The sequence below is a fragment of the Panthera uncia genome, chromosome X, assembly GCF_023721935.1.
Source record: "Panthera uncia isolate 11264 chromosome X, Puncia_PCG_1.0, whole genome shotgun sequence".
Lineage (NCBI taxonomy): Eukaryota > Metazoa > Chordata > Mammalia > Carnivora > Felidae > Panthera > Panthera uncia.
In genome coordinates, this window is record NC_064817.1 from 41,567,355 (window position 1) to 41,594,094 (window position 26,740).

General features: G+C 38.7%; 1 protein-coding gene across 3 annotated transcripts; it reads right to left on the reverse strand.

Moving 5' to 3' along the window:
* Positions 1-2,543: 2,543 nt before the first annotated feature.
* On the reverse strand, positions 2,544-13,245 carry AKAP4 (A-kinase anchoring protein 4). Of its 3 annotated transcripts, none has more exons than XM_049643847.1 (6): positions 13,106-13,245; positions 10,241-10,336; positions 9,164-9,214; positions 8,505-8,606; positions 3,879-6,017; positions 2,544-2,886 (listed from the first exon to the last, which is right to left on the reverse strand). In XM_049643847.1, the coding sequence occupies exons 2-6, from the start codon at positions 10,334-10,336 to the stop codon at positions 2,731-2,733; spliced, it is 2,544 nt and encodes an 847-aa protein (XP_049499804.1). In that variant the 5' UTR covers positions 13,106-13,245; the 3' UTR covers positions 2,544-2,730. The 3 variants fall into 3 exon arrangements, with proteins under 3 accessions (XP_049499804.1, XP_049499805.1, XP_049499803.1); XM_049643846.1 differs by lacking the exon at positions 13,106-13,245 and adding an exon at positions 12,203-12,346 and having other exon boundaries at positions 2,545-2,886; XM_049643848.1 differs by lacking the exons at positions 9,164-9,214; positions 13,106-13,245 and adding an exon at positions 12,203-12,346.
* Positions 13,246-26,740: the final 13,495 nt, after the last annotated feature.

A 26,740-nucleotide genomic window follows, 5' to 3' on the forward strand; every position in this document is an offset into this window, starting at 1 on the left:
CAAGGGAGAAAACCCTGAAACACCCCTCTCCTCACCCCTGAATTTTTTAAGGTTTAAGTGAAACTTTGTTTTCTTTGTTTAGTCCTCCTTGATCCAAATTTTATTTCTCTTTTCCCAAACTTGTTTGATCTGTTGTTTGTTCTCTTCCTGAGTTTTTAAAGCAGGGACTTAATTCCTTGTTGCTTTTTTGTACTGATATGGGTTTTGGGGCAATACATTCTCTATTGCCTTGGAAATCTCCCAGGAAGTGTTACTCCCGTAAAGTCAGTCTTACCAATTTTTCCTTTTACCTCATGCTCCATTATCGTTTGGTATGGCACTGTTACTGATCCTCCCTGTTACAATTTTTGATATTTTGTTCAGCATGGATTTGGGGGTCATTAATTTCAATTTTTCAAAATAGTGCATTAAAACGTTTATTTTGATTACTGAGATTTTGGTTTCCCCCTTAAATTTTGTCCCTGAGGCAAGTGCCTCGCTCACCTCACCTCAACCTAGTCTTGGCCCTGCTATAACTTTCCGGATGATGTTTGCTCACAACTTCCATTTGAAATGAAAGCCTGATGTTCAGAGACACTACAACTGTCAGATATTTCAAGCCAGTTCATCACCCACCAGGAGATGCTCAGGTAATCCTCCTTCTGCTTCTATCATCCCTTTACTACTACATGTGGGGCTCTCTGCTCAGCCAAAGTCCTTGTCTATTTTCAACTGCTGCCATTGAGCATGGCCACATTGCCAATAGGGTGCCTGGGATCACTTCTCCATTTAGAGGTGAAAGGCCAGGGCCTCACCCTCCAGGAATAAATCCCAAGGACTGTTGAGCTCCTCCAGACCCTTGTCAGGGCCCTCTGTGGTCCAAAGCATTTCTTTCTGCTGGAGTCTGTCAGCTCTGGCAAAAATCAAGTTTCCTCACCCTAATCTTACCTCATCCACACAAGTTTCCTTGAGAAATTATGGAAGAGAAACACTTTCTTAGAATCCTCAAATGTCAGAACTGGAAGGGTCCTTAGAGACTGTTTGCCCCAACTCCCCTCATTTAGCAGAACATATAACTTCCTTTGCTCTATTTCCATGTTCCAAGGAATCCCCAAGGCCGGCTGATAATAAAAATCAGGAGCAAGTGAAGAGCCAAGCTAATCAAGGAAGTAAACTACTATAGGACCCAGCTGTGCTCAAGGAGGATTGAGTCATCAGAAATCCAGCCCTGGTCCCAGGATTTGTTTATTAAGGATTTTCTTCAAGGAGAAGGAGAAGGATCTGTGGTAGCTCAACTCCAAAGCTTTTTCATGGGGCGGGTGTGACTGGAAAAGGTTTGATTAGCTTTCGTATGAATTGGGGAGTTTCAAAAGTCCTGCTTTGAAGAGGCCTGTCTTTACTTCTAACTGGTCCAGACATTGTGGAGAAGTTGGCAATGTTTGCCTCTGTGCCTCTTACCTCCCCTAAAAAGTGCCTCTGTGGGTCCCCTACTCAGAGAACCTTGCTTTCAGTTTGAAAGCATATCAATAGCACTTGAAACCGTGTTAGATGGGCTTTGCAGGGTACAACTTCCTTCATATAGCTACACTTGTAACAAGATTCTCCTGTGCAAAGCATCTTCCCATCCATTTCTCTACTTGAACCTCTAAACAGTGAAGGTAATTTTTAGCTATACTTTACAGATAAACAAGCTGGGTCTAGGTGACTCTATAAAGCCATGTGACTAGTAAGAGGCAAAAGTATTGACTTCTGAATCCGAAGGATGTCACATCCTGCACTTGTAAGTAAGCCACAGCATCTCAAAGGCACCAGAGCGTGCCACAGCAAACTAGCTAACAGAGGACCACAGAACCGAAACCCCAGTCTTGATCTTACTTGTAATGAATTCTAGCATTATGATTGACCTCTGAGAAGCATGCAGCCAATCTGAGGATTTAGCGCTGGTCTCAAAAGAGACGTTGGGATTCACATAGGGTGGCTATGAATTTACCATCCTGTAGCTTTATTCTCAGAAAGATTTTCTCTCAGACTGATGGAAGACCAGGAAATCTCATCAATTGAAGTAAATGACTTCTAAGAAAGCTTTATTCACATGTAGGGGAGGATCAGATCCCATTGTAGTTCTGGATAGTATCTATCCATGTGCAGTAAACAGTGAGGGTGTGTGTGAGGCAAGGGGGAGCAATGTCCATGGGTAATATACTTTCTTTCTTCAGTTAGATTTCATGTAAGATAGCCCATCTTCAAAATCTTAACAAAACCCAAGAAGGTTGCATCCTTGGGATTAGAAGAGGAATTATCAAGTTAGTTATGAAATTCTGAGAGAAATAGGGAGACCACAGGTGAAGAAACTCTAAAGAGATTGTATACTGAGATTTGGACAAACCAGGTTGCTTGGGGACTTGGGACATATGTTATAGCCCTGGGTCTTGGGTGCTCAGAAAAGAAGCCAGGGTGAGAACTGGACACATGTCCAACACTGTATCACCAGGTCCTTGGAATTAAACCCATTCTCCTACCTTGCGTCAGGTCTATCTGATCAAGAAAACAATTACACGTTTTTTTAAATTTTTTTTATTCATGTTATTGCCCAGCTTTTGGACACCCTGTATTTGCACAGTCCAACTGCTCGGATGTATTAGGAAATACAATCATGTGGTGTGCAGTTCACTGGCCTGATGGTGGAGATGTTCAGGCTGGGATGGAATGCTGCTAGGGGAGTAAAGGAGAGGAGTCAAAGGAGTTGTTAGCTCACAGGTTAGTGAGCAACCAGTCTAGCAGTTGTTTCTTAGCCATGTTTCCCACGGCTTCATCCAGTTGTCGTTCCTTGGCAAACTTCATGACCTCGTGAAGAAGATCTCCTACACTGTACCCCTTCTCTGCTGCCTTAGCTGAAACTTCGGGAAGCTGTGGAGAGAGCAGAGGTAGCTTGAGTCACATGATGCTTTTGGAGAAGGGACCTAGATGGATAAAGTGAGCCATGATTCTAGGATTAAAGTCTGACACAGATGCAGGACTGGAGGCTTCTGACATGGCTTTCCTTTTACCTCAGCCCTCCTCTAATGACATAGATCAAAATGCCACAGGACTTTCTTTTTGAGCTTCAGAAAACAAACTCTGGAATCAATTGTGTTCACCAAATACTTCTGATAGGTGCTAGATCCTTCAATTAGTCTGTGATGATTGCTAGGTCAGTGTTAGGGGTTGCCATTCCCCAGCTTCCCTGAAAAAGTATGTGATTGGAAGTAGAGACAATCTCCTGGTCTTGGACTGAAAATAATTTTGGTTCAGTGTTTTATTTCTCTTGAACCCATCTAATGTAGGAAACACAGCTGTGAGATGTGTGTGTGTGTGTGTGTGTGTGTGTGTGAGAGAGAGAGAGAGGAGAGAGAAGCAGTATGTGTATGAATGCTGGTATGAGACTGGAAGGCAAGACCAAGACTAGGATGAAGTAAGTGAGGTGCGTAGGGCAAAAAATTTAAGGAGGCAAGTACTCTTGGGACACATGCAGGACCCGTGAGTTTGGGAAGGAGCTCCGTAGCTCCCTTTTTCTTTTTTTTTTCTGTCTCTAATCCTTTGAGGGCCTTCAAACTCAAAACATGACTCAAAAATTGTTCCCCGATGTGTTACCAAATAGTTTGTTGAAAGGATCACTGATAAAATGAGCTAATTTTACTCTCCTCCTCTTGTAGAAGTGCACAGGCCTTGAGATATCCAGAGCCCCACTTAATGATTCACCACTTCTGTCTTTTTACAAAATGAAAGTAATTCATGAAGTGCACAGTAAAGAACAGGCTTGGAAAAAAATTGGGCTGCTCTTGGGTTCTAAGTACAATGCTGCCTCCCTGCCCCTGCCAATCCCAACCCTCTTTTCTTCTTGTGTCTATTGCATTGCTTACCTTCTCCAGTTGTCCATCATCATCTCCCATGAAGTACAACATGGGCACGTTAAATTGGGAGGCTGCAATCCACTGCAGGACAGCCTGGAGCTGTTTCTGCAAGTTACTGGTTGAGCACTGATTATTAACTATGACTTCAGGCCCAGTTGAGTGTTGATGGGTCTGTGGCATCGCACCATCATGACTGTATCTGGAGCCACCAACCTGGTAATTGGGGTTGTTTGCCAAGGCTGCTTGTTCTTCCAACTCAGCAAGGGCTGCCCTGTTATTACTATACTTAGCCATGATAAGGCACAGCTTCATCACAGATTCTACCAGTTGATCTATAAATTGGCGGTTCACTTGCTTCATGCCAGTGGTAGAGTCAAGTTCTTGATTGTCCTGGTATTTTTCTTCCCGTCTGTCAGGTCTCTTAGACATGGAAACTGCTTTGCTTGTTCTGGGCTCAGAACGCTTGTTCTCACCTTCACATGGGTCATCACAGTTGAAGGGGCTTTCACTAAGCAGTTTCTGGATCAGCGTTAAAACAATGTTTGACATATCGAGCTTCTGGGAGTCCAGCTGTTGATTTTCCTTTAGAGAGGTGGATGGTCCAGGAGCTTCACGAGATTCTAGACGTTTCATTGGAAGTGCCTTGGCGCTTTGGCCACTTGCACACTTTTCATATTGGGCACTCTGAGTCATATAGCCCATGGTGGAACTAGGACACTCGTCTTCTAATGCATCTTTGCCTTTGGCCTGCTGGGTCAGATGGTACTGGATCAACATAAGGGCAGACACAATCAAGTCCTCTGCCAGCGAATCTGTGGAAGGGCTGATCTTTTCTCTATTTTCCTCCATATTGGCACATGCTTTGCCAGGCATCTTGCCTTGGTTTCCTTGCTTTTGGTTCCACATGGTCAGGCCCTCCTTGAGGATGTGTTCACCGACTTTCTCGGCACTGGTCAATGACTTGCACTGCTCTGGTTTCATCTTGCCTTTGTCCTTCCCCTTCATCTCAGCTTTCATAGCTGAGAATTCAAGACTTTGGTTTTTGCATTTGGGATCATGGGACCCAGCTTTCAAGGATGCATATGACAGACTCTGTGATTTAGTCTCCTTCTTCTCCCCAAGAAGAGCACTGACCAGACGCTTCAGCATGGCTTCCATGATATCTGCAGCATTTTGTTTTCCGTGGTTGAACAGATTCCTCTTGACCGCTGAGACAAAGTCTGAGTCAGTCATCAGGACCCCAGTGATATTATGCAGGTTCTTCATGCAGGAATCAATCAAATCAGACACAATTTCTTTGGTGTGTTTTAACAACACCCTCTTCAGGACCACACAGGCTGGAACTTGCTTCCCAGAGCTATGTATTTTCAAGGTCTTCATAACAGAGACAATCATGTCAGATGCCACCTGATTTGCATAAACCATGAGCCCTTTGCTGATAGAATCTGCAAATTCTTTGCTGTCTCTTTGACACATCTGTTTGTCACCACCCTTGTTCTTGTTGGACAATTCACTATACAGAAAGGTTTTCTGGCCACCTTCCCTGCACTCCTCCCCAGTGCCCCGCATTTCTTCAGAGGTCAGTTCCACAGCATCATGGGCCATTTCAGAAGCGATCTTCCTCACAGCACTTCGAGGGCTGTTTTTACCCTTTTCCCCGGGGGATGAATAGATAGAATGATGAAGGCACTTGCTTCCACCTTCCAACTTCTCCTTGATTTCCTTACGAGCCATCTGGATTACCAGAGAAGATAGTCGGTTGACATAGAAGGAAAGGTCATCCATAGAACATTCGCCATCAGGGGAAATAACTGCCCTCTGATTGCTAGGAGATTTGGCTGGAGGAGTGGAAGGACTCTGGTTATTGTTGGTGTTTTTGGCTGCTGTAGTTTCTAGACATAGCCGTTGAGGTCCGTTGGCCAAATAATCTATGTTTAGTTGGTCGGCATAGACGCTGTAGCAGTTCTCAGAGGGTAATTTGTGATTTTTGTCTTCTGTGTCTCCTACTTTGTGTTTACAGCTAGAGGCTGAGGGGCTCAGTGCATGCTGGAAGCCCAAGGCATACTTCTGGAGGTCATTCAGAAGCCAATTGAGGACACATATGGGATCAGAGGGAGCTTGTTTGAAAAGACACACAGATCCCTCCGTCTAAAAAAAGAAGAACACCTATCCATAAGAGTTTGGGTAGGGTACTTCTTTCGCTCATTTTATTTAGAAGATATATCTTCTAAACCACACAGATTAGGGATTTGGCCTTTAGAATTTGCATGGGAACTTAACATACAATTATAACCATTAATACATGTTCAAACACAAGTGGCAGCCACAAAAGATCAGAGTATATACATTGGTACACTTAACTACACCTGATTGTTAGCAATATATTTGCCAATTTCATCTGTGTATGTGTGCTTATCTCAATATGTGTCAAAAATGTATCCATGTATCCATTGTGTGCATATGCATATTAATATAGCAATTCATAAGTGTGAACATTTCAATAGATGTGAGAATGTGTCAGACTGTATTGTGTGTGAAGATGTGCGTGTGTATATGTGTGTGTATATGTGTATGTCAGTGCACATGTTTGAGTAGGTATAAGGATGTGTAATATGTTGACATCGATACCCACTGCCACATGTGCATGTTACTGTGTATATGTTGTACATGTGTGGGAATGTAAACATGAGAGTGTGTATGTCAGTGTATCTGAGAATATGTAAATAAGCAAGTGCCAATTTGAATGATATGCATATATTTATGATATAAATCCAGTAGCATGTATCATGCAGCCATAAATGCATTTGTGTATATTACTGCATACATTCACATAGTAACATACACACTCATTAATATATTCATGTATAATTAATGCATACTATATTAATATGTGTATGTTAAAATATGACTGTGTGGAAATAGGTGATTGAATAATGACTATGTAGTCTGTCAATAAATTGGGTATCACTTATGCTCTATTTATATGCTAAGTCAGTGCGTGAGAGTGTGTATTAGTACACACACCCTCGCATTTGCGTTTGTGTGTGAATACATGAGTGGGGATGTTATTGCATTTGTATGGATGTGTGTATCAATGCATTCAAAGAGAGTTAGTGACTATGTATCATTTTGTTTAAGTTTGTATGGGTGTGTATCAACATGAAGTATATTTATAGGTGTGTATGCTTATACCTGAGTCTGTATGGTCACCAATGTTTTGATCAAGGGTTATGGGTGTTAATGTGTGTGAGTATATGTTTATGCATAGTGTGCATGGATATATATATATATGTGGATGTTTATGTGTGTCACATGTGGGCGTGCCAAGGTATCTGACTCTGTATGACTGTATATCACTGTTTATGAATAGGTCAAATACATAAATTTGTTAGATTAGTGCTTATGTGTGTTTGTCAATGTCACAGGTAGCCAGGCATGAGTATGTCATTGCTTGTATAAATTCCTTTTTGTTAATGTATATAGATGTATGTATCAATGTATATGTCACTTTGTGTAGATTTATATGCTTGTGACTGTGTATGCCCATGTCTGGGTATGTGTATATGTATTATATACTTTTTCTACTCAGTGCTAAGTGCCATGGCCCTCTTTGCCCCTTTGATTGCTTCATCTCCTGTCTTTTCATGGAATTCCTGGAAACGTGAGGTCATGATAAGTTCAATTTTTGCAAATGGGCTTGATACAATCAAGGGTATCTGCCTTGTGTGTAGGAAATATGGGCTGCTCTTTTAAAAATAAACACCAGGTATAATTTATCCCTTTCTTGAGGCTCCAAAATTGAGTTGGCCACCCCCAACTGAACTCAAAACTATTTAGAGAATATTTTGCAACTGGCTTTTCCTTCCTTAGGGGTTACACTCATCATTCAAAAGGTGCCTGGGGGGCCAGAAATGATGTTTCTCATTATAACATGAGCCTAGGAACATAGAACAAGAAATATTTGACTGTTTTGCACTAAAGCCAAATATCCTGTGCCAATACCAGCCGCTCTGAGCTTGTAGGACTGTGGGGATGACTTGTCATGTACTCTAATGCCTACCCCAAACCAGAGGCCCAACAGATATAATCCTTACACAAAAACAAAAGGATTCTATATGTGACAGGGGCATACAATTCTAATTGTTTCTAACTTTATGCTATCCAATAGCCTAGGTAATCTCTTGGACAACAGGGTAGGAACAAGGCAACTACAGTTCTTGGTTGTTGTGGATTCTCTCTGCTCCATATCCTCATTCTTCCTTCTTGGTCTCTGGGCAATGTGGGGCACACAAGTCTATTACAAGCCAGCAAAGAATAATGCAAAGGATCTTGCTTATAAGCCCACATCCTAATTAGGATAAGAATAGCAAAGTTATGTTTGGAGTACGTACCTGAAATCAGGAAAGGGCATTATGAGCCTTTGTGATTAGTGCCATTGTTAGATACCTGAGCATTGAACTTACCGTTACTCTGAACTTAGGACTGTGTTCTCTAGAATGTCATAGTATTCAAATTTATGGGCATGTTTGACAATAATTATCTTACTATCTGTGAACCAGAGTCCTCAGACTCAGCATTCAGGTCTAAGAATTAGACCTAAGAATTAGAAAGGGTGAGCTCAGAGACTAAGTATACCTTAGACTGGTCTTGCTTCTCAGTATCCTTGATGACAATAATCTCTTTTTCTTCTAGATTCCCCAGGTTTAAGTCACCTTCTGAACTGGAACCAGCAGTATCCTATGGAATTAAGGGATAAGATTTTTATGAACAGTTGGTTTTTGAGACTTCTCTAGGCTGCCCTCCTAGGCTACCACTTCAAAGTATGAATGTTATGTCTCCTATTATGCTTTTCTTTCTGAAGGAGAGGTAGGACTGTAGTGCTCTCTAGTCTTTGAAGAATGATAAAGTTCCCTCCACAAATTACTACTCCCCTTTCCCAAGCCCCACAGAAGGTATTCACAAAGCTGTCAGTCTCAGGAATCATATTCTGTTAATCATCAAACTTTTGGACAGGTTTTTTTTTTAATTTCGCTTCTGACATGCTATTTTCTATGTGTTAATTCTTTCAGCCCTACCAACAACTTAAGTGGCTTCTAAAATGAGATTTGGTATCTAGAGTGACAGTAAATTCTGAACCAGGGATCCTGAGCTCACAAGAACAATGACCTTCCATTTGAATCTCCTCCACCTTTCCACGCTCTGCTATAGCCTTTCGCTTTTCTCATGCTGTGGCTGATAAAACCCACTCAGCAGTTTCCCACCCATTCCAAGGGAGGGGAGCAGAGAATACCCACCTTAGGATCTTTACCTTCCACATTCAAGGTAGACACATCGACAAAGCATATCTGTATCAAATTAGGAGGGTGAATTTAGAAAAACTCTAAAGACTGTAATTTCTTTCTGAGAGATGACAATAGCACTTACCTTATAGGATTCTTGTGAGGACTAATTAAGATACTGAATGTAAAGCTTTTAGCAGAGTGCCGGTACACAGTAAGTACTCCATAGATGTTAATATGATTATTACTAGGCAGACAGAATCTAAGCATTCCTGTAGTTCATAAATGAGAATACCTACCTGTCAGACAGAAGCCCAAAATATAATATCCACATTTATTAAGAAAACTGAGAAGAGAGGTGGCTTGCCCAACCGACACAAACTCAAAGGTGGAACTTTCATTAGAAGTTGATTCTAATTGATTCCCAGTTTACAGCACTTTCTGCTATAGTGTTCCCCAAATGTGGTATTTTTACTACTGATGATATAGAATATTTTAGGTGGTACGTAAATAGATGTTTGTATGTAATAGGTGTACTTGCTGTTGTTTATTTGGAAAATACATACTAAAACATCGAACCTGTGGTATTACAGACAATAATGCTTAGGGTGATGGTAATTTTTAAATGTATTTGAATTTTAAATTAATTTTTAAAAACATAGCAGAAATATGTATTAAGTAAATAATAGTATGAGTGGTGCTGGAACAAGATAAAAAAATGTGAAGTACTATGCAAATCACTTGAAGTTTGGGAAACAGAGCATGAAGTATTTTGCCCTCCTGAGGGAGTCCCACTTTAGTGTAACTGACTGGTAGCTAGATGACATTGTGACTTCAGAAGTGTTAGGTAATAAGGGCTGGTAACTAGGCAACCACCACTTCTCCCTCCCCCTCAGACTCCCCCCTAACCTTCCAGCCCCAGGTCCTTTACATCACTCCTGGTCCTGACTCTCCCTTTGTCCTTGTGTCGTTGAGCTTGGTTGCTTGGAGACATCACAGTATCACTGTCCATTAGTCTATCCTGGGCTCCAATATATCTATATTCCTACACTGATCCTTTCCACTCCTTGGTAGGGGTAATTTTATACTTACGACTTTCCGGTCCTGATCTTGCTGTCCTTTTGGGCTGTAGAGATCAACCTTGCACACGCCCCTGCGGCTATGTAACCAGTCAATATCATCAGACATCTGTAAAGAGAAGGGAAAGAAATCTGAATATATAACTATATAACTATATAGCTATATAACTATATAACTATATATATATATATGTATATATATATACTCAGCCAGTTTCTAAAAGCCATATATAACTATATAACTATCTAAGCTATATAACTATATAACTATATATATGCTTTTAGAAACTGGCTGAGTTTGGGTAAGAATCTCTGAAGGGCTTCCTGAAACCCATCTGTATGTTTCAATTAGGTTTAGACTAGGAACTGGAAGGGTGAGCAATGGGGGAAGGAACTATGAAATGTTTGAACTTGATAATCAGGATCATTTAGCACAGTCCATAGTCTCCTTTAATTTAGACTTCCTACATCAAGTATTTGGAATCATGGGAGTATCATATTAATTTGTGAGAAACAAGTCAGGAAAAATGGCAGTCTGAGAAGCAAATTTAAAGGAGGTCTAGGGACTTTAGGAATTAAATTTAATGATTTACTTCTACCCAACTCTACTAGATCTCATGTGTCTCCACTTCTGTTTACCCACTCTAGGTTACCTCAAAGAATAAAGCTCATCTCATCCTCTTTAACTGAATTTTAGCTAACTCCAGTTCAACCAGAGTCTTTCTCATTACATCAAAGAAAATGAAATTAGGTAAATAGCTGTAATACTTATTACATAGGGCCATTGGAAAAGATTAGGGTCAACACCAGTAGAGTAAATAAATAGCCCTTTTAATCAAAACAACATAGAAGATTCCAACATAAAACAAGTTTATGAATGCTGAGAAAACTTCCTAATAGCTGTAAGTATAACCAAAAGACAGATGTCTGAGGGAAGACCAGACCCTGATCCCATAGGCCAAGTTTAATTTTATTTTTGAAAGAAAAAAGAATCTCTGCCAACTTCTTCCAACCCCCCACCTCCCACCACCTCCCACCCTGGCCTGGAACTAAAAGTAAAAAGGAAATGGCAGAGGCCACTGATTGATTTTTGCTATGTAAGACCTCAGATCTATGTTCAGGAAGACACAGTTAAGAGCTCAGTAGAATTGTTTTGGTTTCTGGAGCTTGAATTTGATTTCTTTTTAAAATTTAACAAGAGAAGCCTTTTTGCCAAGTTATTAGAGGGCAGTTGAATTCCTTTTCCCCAACTCCCTTAAAAACTTAGAACCTTTTAACCTCTACCTCCCTCCCCTCCCTCTCTTTACTCTTCTTCCCCCCCTCCCTTCTTCCTTTCCTCTCCCTCCTTCCCTACTTATCTTCCTCTCTTTCTCCATCCTTCCCTCCCTCACCCCTGCCCTCCTCTCTCCTCCTTCCTTCCCCTCCCTTACCTCCCCTTCTCTCTCCTTCCCTCCCCTTCTCTCTCCTTCCCTCCCCTCCTTTGTCCTTCCCTCCCCTCCCTTCCTCTCTCCTTCCCTCCTCTCCTCTCTCCTTCCCTCCCTCCCTCCCCTGCCATCCCCTCTCTTCCCTCCCTCCCCTCTCTCCCCTGCCCTCCTCTCTCCTTCTTCCCTCCCTCCCTTGCCCTCCTCTTTCCTCCTTCCTTCCCTCTCTCTCTCTCTCAACATTTTTATAACAGCTATCCTCTGATGGTTATCTTTTCACACGATACTGCATTTCTACCCTTTGCCATTCCCAACTGCCCGCCCCCAGATCTTTTCGGGCTCTCACTTCAAGAATGTCTACACACCCCTGAAAAAGTTTTAGGAAAGGGCTTCCCACACCCACTCATAAGAGGGAGTTTCTTTTCTAAAAAAACTAGAGATGACTAGCATAGGAAAAAAGAAGGAAAGTCATAGAGGTCCCTCATATGATTTGGATATAGCCTTAGTCCAAATCCAAAAGAATTGTAAAAAAATAAAATTTGTGAACTCATTACCTTGATAATGAAGTTATTTTAGGCTTTTCGCTGAAACTGTGCCACCCAGAAGGGAGATGTGCCCCTTTAGATGGAAGTGGGCAGTGCCAAGTTCTTGGGCACTTGCGGCTGGCTGCCACCCCAGTCAGCTGTTGGATGAGACTGATGGGCCAGGCTTTTCCCTGCTGCCTTTGACCCGGGGGTGTGACAACATAATTGGTTGGGTCACAATGCCTGAGACTAGCAACCTCAGCAAAGGTGTGGCAATCTGGCAAACTCAGTAGCCCTTCACATCAAAAGCACATGAGGCTGTCTGCTGTACAACAACCCTTTTCTGTTCTCTCTAGGAAGGTACACATATTTATTTCACATTTTGTCCAGCTCACAATCCCTTGAGACTTCCATTCTCTTTCCTCTTCTTGTTTCCAGAACAATCTAATCATATTAGTTACCTGTTTGGTGGGGGTCTGTATTTTTCACATAGAGAATTACCACCAGCCTTAATGAATAAAAAACTATTAATTTTCACATCTTAGCTTATTTCTCTTTGGGTTTCCCACTAGAGATTCAGAGTTATGTGGCAAGAGATCTTTGGATTTATGTAGAAACAAAAAAATGTTGAAGTCCTTTCTGGATATCCTGAATAAAAGTATAAAAATAGAAAGTTGGAGGCTGCCTTAATAGCTTCTGTGATTTCACCTCACCACGAAGACACCCCCTTAGCTAGTCAAAAAGAAGTCAGAGGGAAAAATGGGTGATGGGCATTGAGGATGGCACTTGTTGGGATGAGTGCTAGGTGTTGTATGTAAGCGATGAACCACAAGAATCTACCCCAAAAGCCAAGAGCACACTGTATACACTGTATGTTAGCCAATTTGACAATAAATTATATTAAAACAAGGAGAAGTTAGAAAATGCCCCTACCTTGGTAGTACTAGAGTAGGCTGTTTCACAGGACCTTGGGATGATTTTTTTCTTGTTAATTTGGATGCTGTGATGACCCTTCTAGTCTGACACAGGATGTTGCTTCTTTCCTCAACCCTCCATACTCTCCTAAAGCCTTCCCCACCAGCTGGCCCCAGAACTCCTACTTAATGACATCACTGTTTCTATGGAGAACAGTGACAGCACAAAAATGGGAGCTTTATTCTTAGGAGTATGCATGCCTAGCAAACTCTAACCTTCATCATGAGACATAATTTTCTAAGAAAAAAAGGCTAGTCTACTTAGGACAGGGTCAGCCTTGCACAGACTTTTTAAGTTATGAAAGGACCTGAGCCCCACTTACTCTTTTTCATTATATGGCTCGTGCTGGATTTCTGGCTACCATATTCTTTAAAGGATTATCCATTAGACTTTGAGGTGCCTTTAGGTTAGCCTCAGTTTCACAACATTAGTCCATAACCAAATGGCTCACACTGTGCCCAAGTCTCATCTTTTTTCCTCTCCTTCCTCCATATGTTTCCACTTTAACCTCATACATGTGAATAAATGCATCTGAACTAATTATAAGTCGAGATGATCCCCTAAATAATAGAGTTTTGTATTCTTGATTCTACTTCAATTTCTTCTTGTTACCCCTGAGACTGCATGTCTTGCCTAACCCTGATGTACAATTTCAATCTTGTTAGTTTATGACATCAAAAAGAAACAGAACTGGACATTTGTTAAGAGTGGCAAGACAGATTTTATTCAGACTACTGCAGTAAGGAATAGAATCTTCCAGTGAACAGAGCTCAACTCCACTGAAACAAGAGGCAGAAGGCTTTTTAAATGTTGGGGTGTGCTAAAGGAAAAAATGCTGAGGGAAACGTGTGTGTGTGTGTGTGGGGGGGGGGTGATCAATGTGATTAGGGCAACTGTGTTTGCTAACTGGTACTTATCGAAGTTAGGCTCCTATCCTTTCACAGAGATTAGGAGACAGGGGTCCTATCTTTCTTGATAATTACCTTTCAAAGGGATGGCTCCTAGGTCCTTGAGAAAAATATTTCTGGGTTGTAGAAGATATATCTCAAAGTAACAGAGAAAGGATTTACAATGATAGGTTTTCTAAAGAAATGCTCTAAGAAAAGGGAGGTCAGGGGCCTATAATCAGGTTTTGGCTGAAACAAACAGTAAATTCTTCTGGCAGTGTTGAACTTCCGTAGGCAGGTCTTTTAAGGATGCTGGGGTCATCATCCTAGGGATATGGCCTTGAGCTGATAGAAACTATGTTAGTGTTTGTTCAAATCTCTTAATGTATGGAATGGATGATACTGTTTGTACCCAAAGTTGCAGTTCTTATCAGCTATGGTTGAGGCCTAGTTGAGAAGAAATTTCCTGGGGCCTGAGTATATCAAGTCATCATGTTGTATACTTTAAATATATACAATTTTTATTAAAAATACATTTTGGTCAAGGAGGGAGTCTTTGTAAGTCAGTGGTGATGAATTAAATCCACAGTACAAGACTTGTTTTCCCTGTATCATTTTTTTTTTGTCAAGACTTTTGATTAAAGAAAAAGTTGGAGCTCCTGTGTCTGGCTCATGTCTGTGGAATAAGAAGCAAAGAATAAAACTGTGTATTTATTCTCCAAGCACAAGAATGTATATCCCTAAGATTAAAAAAACAAAAAAACCCTCGCCCCAAAAACCTCTATGTTTATCAGCCCAGAAGGGAACAACTGTGATCTGGGCCTGGAAAATGTCTTACTAAATCTCCTGAATGACAAAAAGAGAACTATTATGGATGATTAGAGCCCTGTCTCACAGCGCCCCAATCCTGTCATCCTGGAGGCTACCCAGGAGCAAACAAGAACAGCATTTGGATGGGAAACCAACAACAAAAATGTAAGGAGGCTCAGTCATAGGTTATGGTATGTCCTCTGCCTCTTCTTTCTCTTAAGCTCCTGAGATTCTCAGACCAGCGGATACTGACTAGAGATGGCAACAGATGGGTGGGGTAGAAGGGATGTTCAAAGAGTCAGAAGAAGGAATATGGTGTGTCAGTGTGTGAATATTTGTAAGGTACAAGGCATGTACTTAGATCAGCCTTTAGGAGCCGAACATAGAGATGTTAAACAAAGAAGCTTTGATTGTCTTTTTTTTTTTTTAAACCATCATCATCCATTTTCTAACTTTGTTTATTCTAACCAAACATCTCTTCCATACAAACTTGTGAATAATTGTAGAAATCAACACCTTAAATATGCTTTCAGTCTACATTTCTTTTGAAACAGCTATTAAGATAGTAAAAACGGGACCTGTGTTTGTCACTGTTCTGAATAATGGCAAAATGAAATTTAAATGAGCTGAACTATTAGCCTTCATGAAATCACTGTCTGCCTGTTAGCCTAAGTATCTTCCAGTCTCAGATTAGGCTACCTAATTTAGTTTATGAGACGGCACTGTGACCATTTGGAAAATGTGCAGTGATACCAGTGATTTACAGACATTATTTATTGTGGAGCAATATAAATGTAACTCCTGTTCTCCTGAATTATTTTTCAGACATGAGAATACACACTGTCATTTACAGCAGCTTCTCACAACCATGCTAAAGTGAAATATTAGATAGCTATTCTGAACATCTCAGCACCGGTGCTGCATAATTACTTCCATCAAGTATTTATGTTATATCTGTACTGGGTATACCTGGCCTTTCCTATTTGTGATTGAAGTAGTGGAGGGAGAAAATAAAGGACTTTAAAATGCTATAAATATTCTCTCTCTCTCTCTCTCTCTCTTTTTATTCCAGAGGGAAGCTGTTAAAGAAAAGAAGGTTCTTAGATATGTTGGGGTTTCCTTTTAGGCAGAGGCTTAATTAGGCAGCTAAGGTCTGTTCTGTGGCCTTGTTGTAGATAATGACTTAATAGCTATTTGTGAAAGGTGGGCTTGGCTTGACAGTTGCCATTTCTGGTCAGGCTCCTCCCTCTTATAATTGGGAAATTTCCTTCCTCTGATTTCCTAGAACATTTGCTTCTTGTCTGTATAATTCATCTGACATTTACTAGATCTGGCCTTGTAGAGTTAATTAACTTTTTCTATTCCTGGATCACCTGCTTCAAAAGCCAGGCAGGCAGCCAGTTTTTCCCATCTCTCATTGTATTCGCTGCAATACAGCCCACGGCTGGGCTCAGGGAACAAATGATGGTGTTAGAATTTCAGGTAGCAAACAATTCAGAAGCCACGGAGTCCTGGGAATCTGTAATAATATTTCAGTGGGCAGTATACTTCTTAGAGAAGTAACTCTCAGACTTTAGTGCGGCTCAGAATCACCTGTAGGACTTGTGAAGCTAGTTGGGCTCTGTCCCAGAGGTTTTAATTCTGCAGGTCTGGAGTGGGGCCTGAAAATTTGCCCGGTACTGTGTTTTACATGCATCATCTCATTTAATTGTCACACAGCCTTAAGAAACGGGTACTATTTTAATCCCGATTTCATCTCAATGGGGGCCTGGATCAATGGGGGAAGCCATTTGGCTGGGTGTAAGGCTAGGTGAGGCACTACCCATTACATCATTTAACGGTTGGGTGGGTGTATGTGTGTGCGCGCCCAGAGTGGTACGCCTTTTCTTTCTTTGAAGGGTCTGAAAACGCCCAAGAGAGATTTCTTGAGGAAAAGAAAAGTATAAGGGGGTATGTCCTCTGATCTTTTGGCCCCATCTGGTGGTTTCAAGTCTGAACAAAGTGCTCATCTGTTACCCCCCCCTCCCCCCGCTGGTGAGAATGGTGGGGTCGGACCGCCTGCCTCCGCGATCCATTTTCTGAGGCGACTTTTTCTGGAGGGGGTTGCTGTGAGGCGATTGCTCTGAGGAAGTTATTCTGAGGTGGTTAGTCCCTTTTGACCCCATCCGTGTTTTGTTTTGTTTGTTTCCGTTTCCTACTACTTGGGGAGTCCATTTTCAATACGTAGCATTTGTTCCAGCCCGTCTATGGCTTGTTAAAAGTAAAACTTGTTTTTCTAGGCATTAAACGGGTCTTTTGCCTTATATGTGTAAATATATAAACATATATTTTGTGTCAGAGCTGGAGATTTAGGTGAGGGAGCTAGGCTGTGAATAGGATTTTTTTTTCTTGTCAAACCGACAAACTTGTCTCCAATGTCTGATGGAAAGTACTTAAATATAGCATTAACTGGCAATAACGTTTTTACTACCCCCCCCCCCATAGTATCTTTGTCAGTGAATGAACGTTTTAAACAAAGACCCTTGGAGGAGAGGAAGGGGATCTGGAAGCGTGAAGCTTTTCGGTTACCTCGAGGCATTGGTGGGCACCCCCTCCCGTCCCCCACCCCCAGACTCTCTTAAGGTTCTCCTTGATTTGAAGAATGTTAAAATGGGGTGAAGACTGGCCTAGTCTTCCTTCCGCTTTGTTTTGTACTTGCCCCGTGGGGGTGTCAGGCTGAGACCGTGCCTGTTGCTCTCAAATCAAGAGGGTAAAATGGGGGTAATGAGTTCATGTGGCCACTAGGAGGTCGCAGCAACTTGGAAAACATGTTTCCACACAGTGTGAGATCATCCCTTAGAGAAACCTGTTTTGCCAAGGCATTCCTCAAATTAAAGGTGAAATTGGCGATCCTGCCCTCATAGAATCACTCTCCATCCTAAAAACCTCACTTTTTGTGTATATTTATTGATGCATCTCCTTCAAAAAAGTTGTTTATAGGTTCCAGGAAATCAGGGATTATTGTATTTCATCATGAGCTTTATCTTTCCAGACGGGGTAATGCTTGAGGAGAATGACTGTGTTTTACTGATTTTCATTTACCCTGCAAGGGATAGCACTAGATTCGTATATGCTTAAGGATATGCTTAAGTATATTTACATAACTGAAAAATCAGTATGTACACCTGAAACTAATATGTTATCTACTAATTATATATCAGTTAAAAAATAACGAAAATTAGTGGTAACAGTTGTTCAAGAATTGCCATGGCCAAGAATGTTGAGCCACCTTTGTCCAAATTGCCTGGCTTGTTGCAGTAAGTTCCTAACTGGTTCTGAGTCTTTCCTTGCTACTCTTAAACAGAATTTTTTGAAAGAATCAATATATTTTATTAGCTAGTTATTTTTAAAACAGCTTTATTGAAATCTAACTCACATACCACATAATTCACCTATTTAAAGTGTACAAATCAATGATTCTTAGTATATTCAGAGTTGTGGAACCATCACCATAATCAATTTGAGAACTTTTTCATCACCAAAAAAGAAGTCATACCCCATCTCCCCTAACCCTATGCTTTAAAAATTTTTTTCTTTAATGTTTACTTATTTTTGAGAGCGACAGAGCATGAGCAGAGGAGGGACAGAGACAGAGGGAAGTGAGCAGAGGAGGGACAGAGAGAATTACAGAATTCAAAGAGGCTCCAGGCTCTGAGCTGTCAGCACAGAGCCCAAAGCAGGGCTTGAACTCACAAACAGGGAGATCATGCCCTTAGCCAAGGTCAGAGGCTTAACCAACTGAGCCACCCAGGTGCTCTTCCCCTAAATCTATACTTACCCAGGCTTAGGCAATCACTAATTTACTTTCTGTATAGATTTGCCTGTTTTGGACATTGCATATAAATGGAATCATGTAGTAGGTGGGTCTTTTGTGACTGACTTCTTTCACTTAGCATAAGTTTCCCCAGTATGGAATTGTGACAGCATGTGTGAAATGTTTACGAGTGACTCTCTTTCAACACTCAGTGCCAAGGATTTTTTCTGGAGGTTGGTGGTGCAGGCACCCTCTACCTAGTACCTACTGGAACTCTAAAGTCCCAGGAGGAAATCTGGTGATCACTGTAAGCCATATTGTTTGCACAGTTAAAGTACAGTGACTTTTATCCATTAGGGTGGTGGGAACCCTTCCCAAATCCAAGTTTCCAGATCCTAGCCAAGGGCCAACCTTGCCAGCAGGATTTTTGGATGATAACACTCTCTGGTCAGCTATGTTAACTCTTTTCTACACAGATGTTGATAGGGATTTCGTTGATTCTGTAGATCAATTTGAGGGGCATGCCATCTTAACAATTTTAAGTATTTCAATCGATGAACATGGGATGTATTTACATATAGTTAAGTCTTTAGTTTTTCTTAATTATGTTTTGTGGTTTTCAGTGTACAAGTCTTGTACTTCTTTTGTTAAATTTATTTTTAAGTATTTTATTCCTTTTGATGCCATTATAAGTGGAATTGTTTTCTTAATTTTATTTTCAGATTGTTCCTTGCAAGTGTATAGAAATACAATTGAGTCTTGTATATTGATTTTGTATGTTACAGCGTTGAGCTCATTTATTAGCTCTAATAGCTTTCTTATTTTTTTTGTGGATTCCTTAGCCTGTTAATATGGTAGATTACATGGATTGATTTTTTGAACCAGCCTTGCATCCTTGGAACAAACCCCACTTGGTCATGGTAAATAATACTTTTTATATATTGCTAAATTCTGTTTGCTAATATCTTACCAAAGATTTTGCATCTCTTTTATGAGAGAAGATTAGTATGTGGTTTTCTTTTTCTGTACTTTCTTTTTATGGTTTTGGTATCAAGGTAGAAGTGTTTTCATATGAGTTGGGAAGTGTTCCCTCTTCTTCTATTTTCTGGAAGAGATGGTGTAGAATTAGTGTGAACTTTTCTTTAAACATTTAGTTTCATTCCCCAGTGAAATAATCTGGGCCTAGAGACTTCTTTTTTTGAGAATTTTAAAATCATAAATTAAATTTTTTTAAAGGTATGGAGCTATTCAAATGATGTATTTCATATTGTGTGCATTGTGGTAGTTTGTGATTCAATTAATTTGTCAAATTTATGTGTATAGAGCTCATAGTATACTCTTAGTATCCTTTGGATGTCAGTAGGGTCTGTAGTGATATCCTCTGTTTTATTTCTGATATTGTTAATTTGTGTATTTTTTCTGGTCAGTCTTACTAGAAATTTGTTAATTTTATTGATATTTTCAAAGAACCCACTTTTTGTTTCATTGATTTTCACTATTGGCTTTTCTGTTTTAAATCTCACCAATTTCTGCTTTTATCTTTATTATTTCATACTTTATACTTGCTTTGGTTTTATTTTACTCTTCTTTTTTTAGTCTTGAGGTGGAGCTTAAATTATTGACTTTTAGATTTTTCCTCTAATATAAGCAGTTAGTGCTATAAATTTCCCTTTCAGCACTGCTTTAGCTGTATCCCACAAATCTTGATACATTGAATTTTCGTTTGCATTCAATTCAGTGTATTTATTGATTTGCCTTAAGACTTACTCTTTGATTGGTGTGGTGTATTGCTTAGTTTCTAAGTGTTTAGGAATTTTCCTGTTATTTTTGTTATTGATTCCATTGTGGCTAGAGAACACAGTTGTGATTTCAATTCTTTTATAGTTGCTGAGGTTTGTTTTATGATTGAGGGCATGGTCATTGGCTTATGTTCCATGAGAGCTTGAAAGGAATGTGTATTCTGCTGATATTGGGTGAGAGGTGCTCTATAAATGTCGACTGGATATGTTTGTTGATGGTGTTGTTAAGTACTTCTATATCCCTGGTGATTTTTTAATATAGTTCTTTATCAATTATTGAGATGAGGTGTTGAAGTCTCCCACTATAAATGTGGATTTGTCTACTTCTCCTTTCAGTTCTATCAGATTTTGCTTCATGTATTTTGTAGTTCTGTTGGTTGGTGCACACACATTTAGGGTTGCTGTATCTTCTTCTTGGATTGATCCTTTTATCATTATGTAATATTCCACTCTGTCCCTACTGATTTACTTTGTTCTGAAGTTTATTTTATCTGATATTAATATAGCTACTCTTGCCTTTTTCTTTTTAAAAATTTATGTATATCTTTTTCCATTTTTAAATTATCAACCTACTTATATCATTATATTTGAAGTGCATTTCTTGTTGACAGTGTATCATTGGATCGGTTTTTTTATTGAAATGTAGTTAACATAAAATATTATATTGGTTTCAGGTGTAAAACATAGTGCTTTAACATTTATATAGATTTCAAAGTGATCACCATGATAAATCTAGCTACCATCTGTCAATGTACGAAGTTGTTACAATATTGTTAATTATATTCCCTATGCTGTACATTGCATCTCCATGTCTTATTTTATAACTGAAAGTTTGTACCTTTTAATTCTTTTCCTCTATTTCAACCATCCCTCTTCCCACCTCTGGAAACTACCAGATTGTTTTCTGTATCTATGAATCTGCTTCTGTTTTGCTTTGTTTGTTGATTTGTTTTATTTTTGAGATTCCATGTATATGTGAAATCATGTGATATTTGTCTTTCTCTGACTTATTTCACTTAGCATAATACCCTTTAGATCCATTCTTGTCATGAATGGCAAGATTTTATTCTTTTTTATGGCTGAGTAATATTTCACTGTATTCACACTGTAAAAATGTATATACCACATTTTCTTTATCCATTCATTTGTTGATGGACACTTTGGTTGCTTCCATATCTTGGCTATTGTAAATAATGTTGCAGTGAATGAACATAGTGGTGTATATATCTTTTCGAATTAGTGTTTTTATTTTCTTTGGATAAATAACCAGAAGTGGACTTATGGGTCATATGGTATTCCTATGTTTAATTTTTTTTTTGAGAGAGAGTGAGCAAGGGGGAGAGAGGGGCAGAGAGAGAGAGAGAGAGAGAGGGAGAGAGAGAATCTCACACAGGATCCACACTCAGCATGGAGCCCCACATGGGGCTTGATATCATAACCATGAGATCATTATGTGAGGCCAAAATCAAGAGTCAGATGCTCAACTGACTGAGGCACCCAGGTACCCCCCCCTTTTTAATTTTTTGAGGAACTTCCATACTATTTTCCACAGTGATTGATGGCATATGAGGGTTCCCTTTTCTCCACTTCCTTACCAACACTTGTTATTTCTTGTCTTTTTGATACTAGCCATTCTGACATGTGTGAGGTGTTATCTCATTGTGGTTTTGATTTGCATTTCCCTAATGATTAGTGATGTTGAGCATCTTTTCGTGGGTCTGTTGACCATTTGTTTGGAACCACAAAAGACCCCAAATTGCCAAAGCAGTCTTGAGAAAGAATAAAGCTGGAGGTATCATGCTCCCTGATTTTAAACTATACTACAAAGCTATAGTCATCAAAACAATATGGTACTGACACAAAAATAGATCAATGGAACAAAGTAGAGAATTAAAAAATAAACCCACACTTATGTGGTCAATTAATCTATGACAAAGGAGGCAAGAATATACAGTGGGGAAGAAAAGACAGTCTCTTCAATAGATGGTCTTGGGAAAACTGAACAGCTACATACATGCAAAAGAATGAAACAGGAGCACTTTCTTACACCATATACAAAAATAAACGTAAAATGGATAAAGACTTAAAGACATAAAACTCCTAGAAGAAATAGGCAGTGAACTCTTGGACATCGGTGTGAGCGGTATTTTTTTGGATCTGTTCCTTAGGCAAGGGCAACTAAAGCAAAAATAAACAAATGGAACTACACCAAAATAAAAACTTCTGTACAGTGAAACAATCAACAAAATGAAAAGGCAACGTGCTGAATGGGAGAAGATATTTACAAATGATATGATTGATAAGGGGTTAATTTCCAAAATATATAAAGAACTCAAATAACTCAATGTAAAAAAAAACCCAAATAATTCAATTAAAAAATGACCCTAGGACCTGAATAGGATCATGTTTTTTTAATCTACTGTGAATCTCTGTTTTTTAATTCCTCTAAACAATTTATATTTTAATGTAATAATTGATCTGTTTGGGTTTAAATCCATCAATTTATTTTTTGTTTTCTGATTATTGCTTCTCTTTCTCATTTATGTATTTACTTTTACCTGCCACCCAGTCAGTTACTTGAACATTCTTTTGAATTCAGTTTTGATGTATCTATAGTGTTTTTAGTGCATGTTTGAGGTATTACAATATATATGTAAAATTATCACAGTTGACATTTTACCAATTTGAAGGAGGTGTAGAAACTGTGCATTCTTTTACCATCCTCTATCTATATTGTTTTTTTAAACATTTCCTTCACATACATTGAGAACAGAGAGCATCAGGAGAGTACATTATGTCCACCTATATTTTTGCTCTTTTCACTATTCTTTCTCCTTAATGTTACAAGATTCCTTTTATTACTATTTTTTCTACTTTGTGAATTTTCTGTTCTTTTAAGGTGAGCATTTGAGAATGACTTGATTTCCCCCTCACTCCTGAAAGATATTTTCCTTGGATATAGAATTCTGAGTTGGGGCACCTAGGTGGTTCAGTCAGTTGGGTGTCCAACTTCAGCTCAGGTCATGATCTTGCGGTTTGTGAGTTTGAGCCCTGCATTGGGCTCTGTGCGGACAGCTCGGAGCCTGGAGCCTGGAGCCTGCTTTGGATTCTGTGTCTTCCTCTCTCTCTCTGCCCTTGCCCTGCTCGTGCTCTGTCTCTCTCTCTCAAAAATAAATAAACATTAAAAAAAATAATTCTGAGTTTACAGATGTTTTTCTTTTAGTACTTGGAAAATATTGTGTCACATCTTTCTGGCCACCATGGTTTCTGTTGAGAAATCCAATGTCATTCAAAAACATTTTGCCCAATTAGAAAGGTGTCATTTCTCTCTTGCTGATTTCAAGATTCTTTTGTCTTTTAGTTTTCAGGAGTTTGATTATGATGTGTCTTTGTTTGAATTTCCCTGGGTTTATCCTATTTGGAGTTGGCTTAGCTTCTTGAATATGTAGGTTTATGTCTCTCTCAAATTTGGGAAAAATTTGAGCCTTATTACTTGGAATAAGTATTTTTGTAGGCAAGCGTACTAGAAGTACAATCTCTGGGTAAAAGGATTCAAGCGTTTAAAATTTGATTGGTATTTTCAAATAACTCTCCCAAAGTTTATAGCAATTTTTACCCCTGCTGACAGTGAATTAAAGTGTCTGTTTACCCATCCCTTTATCAACAGAAGTTATTGTTAAGTTACTAAACCTTTGCCAATGTCCTAAACAAAAACAATGCATTGCTGTTTTAATTTGTATTTATTTTTAGTAAAATTAAGCATATTTTTATGTTGATCATTTGTATTTCTTCCTAATTGTTCATTTTCTTGACAGCTTTTTTGCTGCATGGCTCATCTTTTTCTTGTTGATCATGAAATTCTGTTTGTATATTTTGGAAATTATTCTTTTATCATTTGTATTGCCAATGTTTTTTTGCTAGTTTGTTTTTAGGTTTTTAAGCTTGTTTTTGTTTTTTGTTTGATTTGCCAAATAAATTTTCAGTTTTTACCTATTAAAATTTTTGGAGTCTTTTGCTATCTTTAAATTTTTGTCCTGTTTAGAAAACAAGATTATAAAAATATCCTTTTATATTTTGTCTAGTATTTCCATGGTTTCATTTTCACAATTAAATCTTGGATCCATTTGGAATGTATTTTCATGTAAAAGTAAAGTAGGCAATAACAGATATTTTCTATCAAGTTTTAATACAGGGATGTATTAATACAGGGGGAGGAGAAAGAGTTTATGAGAATGTTATATGCCTAAGAGTAGGAAAATATTGGAAAATGGAAGACTCAAAGGGCTATCTCCTCTTTTGTCTGTGTTCTCTCTGAGTGCAATGTAAAGGAAAGGTTAAGTCAACTGGAGGTGTGAAGGGTGAGAGAAAAACAAATTTAAAAAGTTTGGAAATGTCATAATTTTGGTCAATAACTTTTTGTTTTTGTGAAAAGCTGGGAAGAAATAGGAAAAATGAAATGGCTTCTTTTGTAATTTTTATATTGCTATTATTTTAGTGGATGGAAATTTTCCTCTCTTCACTAAAAAGAAGGACTTACAATTTTTTATTTAACATAGTACTTGAAGTCTTAGCTATAGAAATCAGACAAGATATGTTCAACATCACTGATCATCAGGGAAAAGAAAATCAAAGCCACACTGAGATCTCACTTCACAACCAGTCAGAATGGCTAGTGTCAAAAAAATGACAAGTGTTGGTAAGAATGTGGAGAAAGGGGAACCCTCATGTGCCATTTGTGGGAATGTAAATTGGTACAGCCACTGAGGTTCATCAAAAACTTAAAAATAAAAATATTATATTATCCAATAATTCCACTACTGAGTATTTACCCAAAGTATATGAATACACTGATTTATACCCCTATGTTTATTGCAGCGTTATTTACAATAGCCAAGATATGGAAGCAACCTAAGTGTCCATCTATAGATAAATAAAGAAGATCTCGTATACACACACACACACACACACACACAAAACAGAATATTAGTTAGCCATAAAAAAGAATGAGGTCTTGCCATTTATGACAACATGAATGGACCTAGAGGGTACAATGCTAAGTGAAATAAGTCAAAGACAAATACCATATCATTTCATTTATATGTGGAATATTAAAAACAATACAAATGAGCAAATGAAAAAACAGAAATAGACTCATAAAGAGAAAAAATTGGTGGTTGCTGGAGGGATGGGCTGGGTGAAATAGTTGAAGGGGATTAAGAAGTACAAAATTCCAGTTTTAAAATAAAAAAGTCAGGGAAATCAAAAGTACAGTACAGGGAATATAGTCAATAATATAACCGTGTTGTGTATTGACAGAGGGTAGCTACAGTTATTATGGTGATCATTGTGTGATGTATGCAATTGTTGAATCACTATATTGTACACCTGAAGTTAATATCACATTGTATGCCACCTATACTTTAATAATAAAAATTAAAGAAAATAAGACTTACAGTGACTTGGGTTAATACTGTATTTCTTCCTTAGTGCATCCCAGCGAGGCACTTGTTCACAGTGATTACCCTTAAAAGAAGATACTAATTTGCTTAGTTAACAAATATTTTTAAATCATTTGTCAAGGAGGCAGGTATAGGGTAATGATTATGTGTTTGCCTCTGGAATCATATTGCTTGAATTTAAACCCCAGTCCAGTAACTTACTAGCTGTGTGATCTTGGGAAAGTTACTAAACTTCTCTGTACTCCAAGTTTCTCTTCTGCAAAATGGGGATTTTAACACCTCATTGTATTATTGTGAGTCTCAGAACAGCATCAATCTTATAGTAAGCAATTGATAGATATGAACTATTATCAATGCTAATGACTGGAGATAGAGCACAGTGGATATGATCCTTATAGTTATGGGCCTTGCATTCATTTTGTTTTGTTTATTATACATTTTAATTTTTGATTTTTTGGAATTTTTAAAATTGCAATTAAAGTATAGTTGACATATATTAGTTTCAGGTGCATGACATAGTTATTTGGCAGTTATATATATCACAAAGTGCTTATCACAATAAGTGTAGTTACCATCTGCCACCATACAAAGTTATTACAATATTATTGACTATATTCCCTATGCTGTACTTTTCATCCTCATGACTTATTTATTTTATAACTGGAAACTTTTACTTCTTAAAATCCCTTCATTTATTTTCCCATTCCCCTAAACCCCCCACAACTATCAGTTCATTCTATTTATGAATCTGTTTGTTTTTTTTATTTGTTCATTTATGGTTTTTAGATTCCACATATAAGTGAAATCATATGGTATTTGTCTTTCTCTTTAAGACTTATTTCACT